General features: G+C 34.6%; 1 protein-coding gene across 1 annotated transcript; it reads left to right on the top strand.

Annotated features, from left to right (window-relative positions):
- The first annotated feature begins 523 nt into the window (after positions 1-523).
- On the top strand, positions 524-7,915 carry ctsk (cathepsin K). The gene is made up of 8 exons (XM_007249762.4): positions 524-682; positions 1,093-1,222; positions 3,147-3,269; positions 5,678-5,827; positions 6,068-6,286; positions 6,929-7,094; positions 7,213-7,321; positions 7,452-7,915. Exons 2-8 carry the CDS (start codon positions 1,094-1,096, stop codon positions 7,549-7,551), a joined length of 996 nt encoding a protein of 331 aa, XP_007249824.3. The 5' UTR covers positions 524-682; position 1,093; the 3' UTR covers positions 7,552-7,915.
- The last annotated feature ends 3,737 nt before the right edge of the window (positions 7,916-11,652 follow it).

Below are 11,652 nucleotides of genomic sequence, written 5' to 3'. Positions count from 1 at the left end.
TTCTCCATTTATTGGGGTCTGCTATGACACGCTCTTTTAATCCTATATCTTTCTGGACCCTACTTGGGAATGACATTCCCAGGATTTAATTCCCAAATTAAAAAAATCTTGTACAAATCTCAGATATGGTTCTGAATATAATAAATGTCCCCTTTCATGCCCACCTTTTACTATGATATCAGTTTATTCAACAAGAACAGACAAGGGTATATTTATAAAAAAATCTGGAAAAGTCCTGGAAAACTCCTTCAAGTGATAAAAAGACATAGAAAGAGCTGTGTTTAACTGTGCTTATTGTATTTGATAAGTTAAAGTTAACTAATAAGTTAAAAATGTTGTATTTACTACTACTAATGCATTTTTATGCATTAAATTGAAGTGTTAATGCTGCTATAGTGCTGTTATATCACTGTGTTAGTGTAGGCTACGGGCTTACAGCTCTGTGCTGCTGTTGAGTTCCTGTAATTCGACACCTAGCATCATCAGTCAGTGGTTTGGGCTGGACTATCTAAAAGATTCCAGATGAAACCCCGTCTGAAAGCCTCCACGTAGGTTTTTTCTAAACGGAGCACTTCCTCAAATTGCTAATATATAAAGCAGAGCTCGGCTGACCCAGTTTCACACAGCGGTTTACAGCGTTTCTAAACAGAGCTCCTCAGAATCTCCACAAACGCACTTTAAGGTAGGCCAGCTTCATGCAGCCTTCATACTCTGTGTTTAGTTCTGCAGCTTTTTGGGGTGTCTGTGTTGAGAGTGGGACTTTATAGCCTGTTCTTTGTTGAAGAAACTCTGGAGTTATACTTTAGTAGTTTGTGTGTGTGGATGTGTCCTTCTACTTTGACCCTGAAGCTCTGCTTTCACTTTGTCTTCTTTGCTGTATCTTGCTAAAGAAGAATAGAAGATTACTACAGGTTACTTTCTTGGCTATAGAACACATAATAAAGAATAAAAGTGCATAAATTAATTATGCTAAAATATAAAGTATGCATTTGTTTCATTTATATTTTTTAAATAATATTAGTGTAATAAAAGTACACTGTATTCTATGGCACTGCTCTGACTGATCCCGTGACTCTTACTTTTTACTTTCAGAATGAATGTGTGTGAGGGAGTGCTGTTGATGTTGCTGGGGTCTGCACTGACCCTCGCCTTTGACCCCACCTCTCTGGACTCTGAATGGGAGAAATGGAAAGTCACTCACAGGAAGGAGTACAATGGCCTGGTAAATGATTCCATATTTCTACCGTATTTGTGTTTTTTCACTGCCAAAACTCTGTCAAAATTCTGTTAAGAATTCTGAAAGAAATACCCATCCAAGTTAAGATTAGTGGTGAAATACTCTAGACATATACAGTCACAATATTTTTATGTAATGGAAAAGACAGTAGTAAGTTGAGTTAATTTTTGAGATTACAATTGATAGTGCATAATAGTGAATAAATAGTGTTCTGTTCATATATATATTTTTTGTTTGCATTTTTTGACTTCAGGAAACTGCATTGTATTTAACGTCTCCCCATAACTACCTATTGTTCCTGGCTTTTACACCCTTTGGTGTATCTAAGGGAAAACTTACAAGAAGAGGTGCAATGGCTTATAACTGATTTTGTATTGTACAGCATATTTTTTTACTACTAGAAGTAAAAATTCTAAAATGAAAAATATTTTTAAATTATTTAATTGTTTTCTTAAGATGTGAATAGTGATTAAGTATATACATAGACATAAAATAGAGTCATATGCACTTTTAGCAGTGTATTTATACACTGTAAGGAATGTAAAACATGACAGTAGTTGCCATTTTGACACATTTGAGAATAAAACTGGATAGTGGACCAATTTGTTATTTTAGTTAGTATGGACACTCCTGTTTTCCATTGATTTTTTTTAAACGCAAAACAACCACAAACACTGTTAAAACTGTAGAAGTGGCTGGTTCACATGTATTTATCTAGAAAAAATTTTAATATTATAGATCATGTGATCAACTGTAACTTGTAACTTTTGATATATATCCCATGGGTAACAAGCAGTTTTAGTCAAACAAGTTTAAATCACATGAGACACAAGCCATGTTTTACAGTGTAACACAAAAAAGACATATGTATATTTGCTTTTCCCTTTCTAAATCTGTCCTTACAGCAGCCAATTAGTATTCATAGGCATCATCCATTATCTAGTTTGTTTAATCAATACATCATTAAGTTAAATCAGGCCTGCTACTGGTCGATATGAACTAATCTATGTGAAGGCTGTGGGCAATCGAACAAAAGAAGTCAGGAGCCAAACCAGTCAACTTTAGCTCACAAAATATAATCTACAAAACTAGAAAGACTTGCTATTGTAACTGCATTAACTTGTGTTTGTATTTATTTAAATTCTAATCAGATTTTATACTGGTTTTAAAGTGGTTAAGACATTGACAGTCTAAATCTAATCCAGGTAAACAGGTAAATCTAATCCTAAAGCTGCAATAATGTCTGATGTTGGTGTATGTCCACTGTTACTGACATTATTGTTTAGAAAAGCGAATTAGTTTATGAAGTGCATAAATTAGCAAATGAAATGAAATGAAATGAAATGAAATGAAATGAAAAAACAAGGATAAAAATCAACATACAGACAAAATTTAATTTCTCTGTACACTGTTTATTATTGGTAAAAGGAATTTGCTGACCCATAAGATTATAAATCTGACTAAATTTGCAGTTATTTGCAGTTATGTTGCCGTATTGAACTGCACACACATGATAATTAAGCATTATTGAAAATGATATTCTTCTGAAGCTTTAAATAGCTTTCACTATATGTTCGCAATAATGCATGGGCTTGTACATAGTCTAGTCTTGTCTATATGTAATATTTAGTTGCAGTCTTAGCATTCCTTTGTATAGTGTTAGAATGGAAACGGCAGCAGAAAGCTGTCTGATACCCTTACAGCTCCAGGACTGTACCTACAGTTCAAGGAGAAAAGCTAGAATGAATAATAGTGAATGGAAAGTGGAAGAGGATGAGATCCAGCCATTAGCTTGGTAATATAATATAGTCCATAAAATGCATGGAATTATTGGATTTTTATTAATGTTAGATCTAAATCACTTAATCTTCCCTCTTCATATGTGTGTGTGCGTGTGCACACTTAATAGGGTGAAGAGGATATTCGCAGGGCTATCTGGGAGAAGAATACAAGACTGATAGAGGCCCATAATCAGGAGTATGAGCTGGGCATTCACTCTTATGAGCTTGGCATGAACCACCTCGGAGACATGGTAAGTACTATTTTCAGCACTAGTGTAAGTACTGTAAAGGCTCATCCAGAGAGGGAATTGAACCCAGGTACTGTTAACATGGTAATCAACCCTGTACCAGTGGTTAATAGGATCCAAGAGCAGACAAGACTGGCAGCAGACTGATTTGCTTCTGGGTTACTATAAGCGTGCTCTGCCACAGTTGTTGTACAATTGGCAGGATCAGATTTAAAGGCTTAGACCTTGAAAACAGGTGCAAAATACAAAGAAAAGACCACACTTAATGTGGGGGTTTAGGCAGGAAAACAACAAAAGGTGCCAGGGAAAAGCTAGCATTCTCAGAATAGAGGGTTAATAGAGACACAAAAGAAAAATGGCTTTTCTACTAAGAAGTAAGTAAACCAAAAAGAGGGAAATGAAAAGAGATAAAAGGAAGGCACTGCCTCCCTTGCAAAGTTTCCTTTGCACACTTTTTTTTTCTTTTTTTGCGGACAGGCAGAACGAGAAACAGAGAGGTGAAAAGGTAGAGACTTGGTCACTCAAAAAATAAGAGCATATGACTTATTCTTTTACTGAATGTTGTGCCATACTCACACATCACACACACCACAAAGACAGAAAATATTGGTTTGGGTCTCTCCCTCTTTTAAAGCCAATACTCAGGTGTTAATCATCAGACTTAATTGCCTCCAGAAGCCATCCCTGCCCCATCTGGTGGCTGGAGGCAGCTTAGCCTTGGAGCCATCCTTTACAGATAGGCTCACTAATTCCTTATCTAAAGCTAGAGTACTCCACTACACTACAATTCAAGGTCAAATGTATTTTTACTTTACATGTAAACATGTCAAAATAAATATATACGCTCAATGGAATGCACCAATGAGGGTAGAGCACGAACTTTTACAATAGTTTTAATAATTAAATACATTTGAAGACAAATACTTTTTTGCAGAGGTCTTCAGGGATGCCTTATACTATTAATGATGTATATTTCTCCATAAATATGATGTAAAAAATTATCAGATTTACAAAAAGTCCTAAAAGTTGATGAAGAGAACCCAGTTAAACAAAATTAGACAAAAATATAATACTTGGTCATTTATTTATTAAGGAAAATTATCCAATGTTGCATATTTGTGATTGACAAAAGGACCTCTAGGATTAGCAGTTAGTTTGAAGGTGAAATTAAAGTGTTTTATAATCCGGTTTGTTTATAAAACAGGAATCTATCAAAGTTTTGCTCTTCACAACACATGTTTTGGGAAGTGTATCATGACACGTACACAGGAGATTTCTGAGGACCTCAGAAAAAGAGTTGTTGATGCTCATCAGGCTGGAAAAGGTTACAAATTCATCTCTAAAGAGTGTGGACTCCACCAATCCACAGTCAGACAGACATTGTTCAAATGGAGGAAATTCAAGACCATTGTTAAGTTACACAACAAGTTATACAACATCTAAAATGCTGGTTAAAGTATCGGCCTATTAAAAATCACCTGCAAATGGGACCACATATCTATGAGGACTGAATACAAGTATTTCCTGTTTACATATGGCTGTTCCCAGAACTATACTTACACTTTTTTCTTTTTGCTCCGGTAAGGAAGTGAAAATAGTTTTTTATATTTATATTTTTTATATTTGCCCTGACTCCTGTCCTCAGATCAGTGTGGCTTATTTTAAATGAATGTCATATCTCATGCAGGCATTTCCTATGGAGCATATTTCCCAGCATTGCAGCCTGCACATTTATTGTAATCACACATCAGTTGTTGCTGACAGTTGCTGTACTGATGTTGTCTGTTGGTTCACTGGCATTTCTGGCATTTGCGTGGGAATGGAACTGTAAATGAAACTTTTACATTTTAAAGTATAAGTGTGTGCTAAAATAAAATAAAACTTATTATAAACATGCATCTGGATTTGTAAAGATGGATTAAGCATATTTTTGGAGTTTCTGCATAGAGATTTTCCAGTGAAAGCAAAAATATGACTAGGCCTAAAATACAAATAGGCCAACTTTACCCCACTACAGTTCAAGGTCAAATACTTGTGAAATACTTTTAAAAATTAAAGAATCACAAAGGAATACACTAATCAGGATAGAGCAACTTTGTTTTGTGTGTTTTGTTTTGACCTGTTGGATATAGCAACCCAGAGCAATAGTGTATTTCAACATCAGTTGAATAAGCAAGTGTCTTGTTACAATAATATCAGAACATTAGATGCATAATAAATCATGATACAGTTTCCCAGACAGGGATTGTACCCAGTTACAGACTACACATCATTATTACTTGAGATTTTCCACTGAAGGGAAAATACGACTAGGCCTAAAATACAACTAACCCTGTACAGGAATCAACCCACAATGCTTTAAACGTTGTTTATCTTCTCACTGACCACAACCATCTGTTTCTCTCTGGCAGACAGTAGAAGAGGTGGCTGAGAAGATGTTGGGCCTTCAGATGCCAATGGACAGTGACGACACAAACACCTATGTTCCCGATGAATACGAGAAACTGCCTAAATCCATTGATTATCGCAAACTTGGCTACGTCAGTCCTGTTAGAAACCAGGTAGGGATTTACTACATTAAGGATCTTTTCTTTAATATTCATTAAAAAATTAATAGCCTTTCAATTGAAAGAGTTAGCATGTTCTCTGTATCAGATTACTTTTTTTAATCGAGAATGTTCCAAGGTTTACCAGCAAAATTCTCTAAATTCCTTTTCAACTAAAAAAAGTGTTCACAATATACACAATACATCTGCCACAACACAGTGTCCTTAGAGGCTCTGTTTTTGTCTCCATCTAAGGGCTCATGTGGCTCCTGCTGGGCCTTCAGCTCAGTTGGTGCTTTGGAAGGGCAGCTGATGAAGACCACAGGCCAGCTGGTGGAGCTTAGCCCTCAGAACCTGGTGGACTGCGTGAAGGAGAATGACGGCTGTGGTGGTGGATACATGACCAATGCCTTTAATTACGTCAAGACCAACAAAGGCATTGATTCTGAGGAGGCCTATCCATACGTTGGAGAGGTAAGACTCACTACTACAATACACTGGATTTGATTAATCATTTTAGTAAACATGTTCCGTGTTTGTGAAGTATGCAGCACATGATGTGATTAAGGAACAGGTTTGGGAACATTACTAAGGGTGTGTTCATTGTTGTCAGCTTTGATTTGATTAAATAAACAAGTTAATTAGTACAGTATCAAATGTGGTTTATTACTGATAGCAATGTTTTATTTATCTTAATAAAGCACAGATATTTACACATAGTTATTTTACATCATTTACATCAAGTTTATAAAAATACAATAAACAATAAAATGCTTTTAAAGAGCTGAATATAAGAACAAGAACCAAACGTTTTTAAGTTTTTAAACTTAGTGCAATCTATAGTTTATGTTTTAAAAACAACATAAAAACAACATCACAATGTCAATGTCAAAATTGTTGTCAGTTTTCCACTCATTTTGGTTCACTTGCAAATATGTCTATGAATGCAGGATAAAACCAGCATTAAAATGTAACAATGCATAATTTTCTTGCTGGACTGAACACAAATGATTTGTGCATTATCTGGGTATAAGATTAGATATTAAATGTAGTTGTAGTCTGTAGGTCTTGTGGTCATATTTATTTTCTTATTCTACATTTTACTGCCCTCTGCAGGACCAGCAGTGTGCTTACAACAAGTCTGGGAAGGCAGCAGCTTGCCGGGGGTTTAAGGAAGTGAAAAAAGGCAGTGAAGGTGCTCTCACATCTGCGCTGGCTAAGGTTGGTCCAGTTTCAGTGGGCATCGATGCCATGCAGTCTACCTTCCAGTTTTACAAGCGTGGTGAGTGGCAAGAACAGAGCTCCTTAATCCTGATGCATCTGTTAAAATGATGCAAAAATTTTTTTTTTTAAATAAGGAGATATAGAAAGTTCAGCTTTCTGTCTTTCATTTTTTCCAGGTGTGTATTACGACCCCAACTGCGACAAGGAAAACATCAACCATGCAGTGCTGGCTGTAGGGTATGGTGTCACACCGAAGGGCAAAAAGTACTGGATTGTCAAAAACAGGTGAGTTGCTCATGGAAAGTGCTTGCATTTAAATTATTGTTACTGTATGTGTTTTTTTTTTCACAATACACTTTCTCTTATTTATATTCCATCTAATCTACTTTTCCTCTCTTATTTGCTCCTTTTAAAGCTGGGGTGAGGAATGGGGAAAGCAGGGTTACGTCCTGATGGCCCGCAACCGCAACAACGCCTGCGGTATTGCCAACCTCGCAAGTTTTCCAGTTATGTAACACTTTCCAATCATGTCTGCTGAATGCTGAAAAGGAACCATGGACCAAAGACCAAACGCCAGACACTAAACAAGAAACTAAAGGGACTGAGTCACGTAACATTCCTCAATGCACTGTTGTTGGTTTTGAGTACATATGACAATAACTGTCTGTCTGTTTCATTAATACATAATTATATCTGTAAAGTTGTTTCTGTGCTTTGTGCAATATGTTACATTTGACAAATTGTTTTACTTTTGTTCATTTTTTCTGTAAGAAAACTCATTCCTCTGGTAGGGATTTAAGTTGTTGTCATGGTGTTTTGTCATGCACTGTTTAACAAAGGGAATTTTTGACAAAAATGAAATACATTTTCTGGAAAACATGTATTGTGTTGTGTGTGTTTATCTATAAACAAATGCAAACAATTCATAGGTCCACATTATTCAACATAAAGGTTAATTATACTCCCTTTATGTATAAAAATGAATGCATCTATTGAAGATGCTTTAACGGCCACTGCCTATGTATTTCTATATCTTTTACAGTGGCATGGGTGTTCAGTACTAAAATCTACTAGATTGCAGTTTCTGACAACAAATGTGACTTTAATAAACGAAGTAGTGATAATATAGACTACTCACCACAAAAAGAGATAGAAATGACAGAGTAAATTACAAAAGTTACACCAGAAGTTTGTTTTCTGACAGTGTTTTTCTATATGACATGTTATATTTTGCAGTACTACTGGCTGCACAGCAGTGGTACTGCTCCATTAATCTTATATGATATTAATCTTTATATTGAAGCTTTCAGAGAACATGCACAAATATGGAGCAAATTAACAGAGAGTACAGACACAAGGTTCCATCCATGCCTGTAGATACCACTGAGAATAAACGAGTCTTTAGAATCCATAGAAATGATCCATTTGAGTATCAGGTAATATCGTAGATCATTTCAGTAAATTAAGCTCTTACTTGCAAAACACATAATTAAGTGAATGTTAGGAATTAGATAAACCAGAATCTACAAATGTAATGTTAATGTAATTCTAATGAACTGAATTTCCTCAATTACATTTATCTTTAAAAACAGAACATGTTCAAACACAAAGACATATCTGGAAATGCTGTGTCATGCTGGCATTAAGCCAAAGCCCAGGTCAAGCCAAGCTCTAACCTGAAACAAAACTGAAACTAAACTCTTTTAATACTGCCACTGCCATCATACTGTTTTTTACTGTACAATCTGTAAGAATATTGTGTAAAGACAGTATTTAGAGGAGGCAAGAAAAATCAGTGACAGAACAACTAATAGAGACAACCTTCAACATAGACAGAAAAAACGTGAACGTGAAAATAATTTTACATGTAAGCGTAAAAATATGTAAATGAGTCAACAAAAATCATTTCCTTTTCTGCGTCCTTTGCATTATCTATTCTTATTGCCCACATGGCACCATACAGAGAGCAAGCTCCAATAACATTTTTTTTCTTTATTTTAATTTAATTTTATTGTATTTTCTAGTTTTTATTTTGATTACCTTAGTTTTAGTCCACAATTTAATCCGAAATTTAATCCACAATTAGAATTTGAATCCTTAGAATGAACACTGATTTAATGTCAGAAGTCAACAATAACTGATGTCCATTAAACAAAATAAAAAAAAAGTTGTTTAATGTTTGTTTTTCCATCGACAACTTTAAAATATTTAATACATCCAAATAATTAACGTTAATTTTTTTCATTTTCATTTTGTCATCAGGATAGCCTACTTCTACTGATCATATGTGCTTCCACCGCCCTCCAGTGTCTGAATTAAAACACTGCATCTTATATATTTAAGAAGAAGCAACAACTAAACCTCTACCTCTATGGACATGACTAACATCTCTATTTATGGATCATATTCCTACCTGGTTTAGATCAGTTCGTTAGCCCTGCATGGCTGGTGGTTTTTTGTAACTTTTGGGGTCTAATACAGACACACACCTGGTGAAATGGAGGGTAAGAACAGAGCCCACTGTACACAGACTGAAGAGAAGTCTCCAGTTATAAACATGCGGTGATTCAGAGCTTTTTCCTGCAGTTATTAATTTGTACATGCTTCAATTTCTGTACTTCTGTTTACACTAGACCAGTGGTTCTCAAACATTTCACACCATGTACCATCCACACTCAAAATAAGAAGTTCACAAACCACCTAAGAGTCATGCACAGGAACATATCGTCGCTGTCCAATGAAAAACAGGTTATCTCCTAAACAGCAACTTCACATGAAAGAGAAAAAAACTATTAAAACATGTGCAGTGGAAGTCATTGTAAAAGTAAATGATTTCAGGTCATTTTGAAGAGTTTCTATTGATCCATTCATCAAGAAATTTTGGAACAGTATAAGGGACAGTTTGTGTGTTCAAATTATGTAGTAAATTAAAAATCGACAAAAATGGAGGTTCATTTTCACTGGACACCACGGACACGCAAGCAAACTAGGGGTGAAAGATGTGGACAAAAATACAGATAATATCCTAATATCCAATGTTGAATATCCTGATGCTAACGTGAAATACAATAGATTAATGCTATTAAAATGTATTTTCCAAATTCAAATAGAAATGCTTGACAAATTACTTTCATTTTGAAGTTCATGACCTTTGGAGAAAATTATGCTTTTACCAAGAGAATTGGACATCCACTGGTACCCACATGCATTGCCTGTATAATTTTTTGGTTTTGATACATTAGAAACATTGATTTGGTGGTGCACCACCTTGGTTTTCTTTAAGTACCACCAGTTGTACACATACCACAATTTGAAAACCACTGCTAGACCATCTGTATGTAGTCTTCTCAGACTGGTTGTAACACTTCAGGACCAGCAGGGGGCGGGGTTTGGAAAATATGACAAATTTGTTGACATAAATTTTTTTTTTTTCAGTTTATTTTGTTTTCTAATTTATTTTAATGAATTTATGAATTATTCGTAGTACATTTTATATTACATTGTATAAAATTATACACTTACATGAGTGTAGAACATTTATCATCAATTATTATGAACAAATAAAAGAAGGATAAAATATAAAATACAACAAAGTAAAAGTAAATAACAAGTCTTTCAATTTTTCATACCTGTTTGAGAAAAAGAAAATAACTTTTTAGAAATGTAGTATTAATTGACTTTATAACCTTTCTAATTCAAATGTACTAATAATACTTTTTATGCTAAAATTCATTTTGAATATATTATTATATTTTACTTTAGCTAAAAAAAAGAATTTGGGTGTGTCCTTCATTTGGTTTTCTTTATGAAATGTGAAATTATGCAGCAGGAATAAAAAAATACTAATTCTAATTCTAATAGTATTTTTTTTTTAAATCAGAGAACAAAGTGTGAACACTTGGCATCTGTATCTAATATCTAACATAAACTTCTTAGTCTAATATTTTATATTTATCTGCAGGAACAAGCAAAATCACAGCAAATCCAGAATAAAGTCCAGAAAAGATTCTTAAAGTTGTAAATATTTGGTTAAATAGATGCAGGTACACATAGCTATTGTAAGGAAAAGTAAGATTTAAAGAGCAACTATAGAAATTAAATGAAATCTGTAGCATATCAAAGAGGCGAGTGCCGTTGTAATATTAAAGCAAATTTCCAGACATTTTACACAATTTTAAATTCCAGGTCGGACACATTTTTTGGGGACAAAGTGAAAGGCTGGTCAACCAAGTTAAACCTCTACAGGTTTAAAACCCCTGCTCTCTTTGTGTAACTAAAACATTAGCTATGTATCCACCACCACCAGTTCTTATTCTCAGTCATACAGTCCAACAAGTGAAGGAAAAAGAGCAACCAAAAAGAGACCTGTGCGTAATAAGTAATATAAGTTATATTGGTTAATTCTAATAAGGACACCTCCTTTAGATTAAAGCACATTTTAATCAGGAGATAAGAAATTTGATTAGTCATGAAACTATATTAGGAATATTTCTAAAGGTGGATTTTAACTTTAGACAGTGTCACTGCATGCCTACATCAGCTGACTTCATTCTCTCATTATTGTTGACTTAGTAAGGAATGAGGAAATTACAGCTCATGATCTAGCAGTAAGAACG

This window comes from Astyanax mexicanus, chromosome 6 (genome assembly GCF_023375975.1).
Source record: "Astyanax mexicanus isolate ESR-SI-001 chromosome 6, AstMex3_surface, whole genome shotgun sequence".
NCBI lineage: Eukaryota > Metazoa > Chordata > Actinopteri > Characiformes > Acestrorhamphidae > Astyanax > Astyanax mexicanus.
The sequence above is the reverse complement of the archived record's forward strand: the minus strand, read 5'-3'. Positions and strand labels throughout refer to the sequence as shown.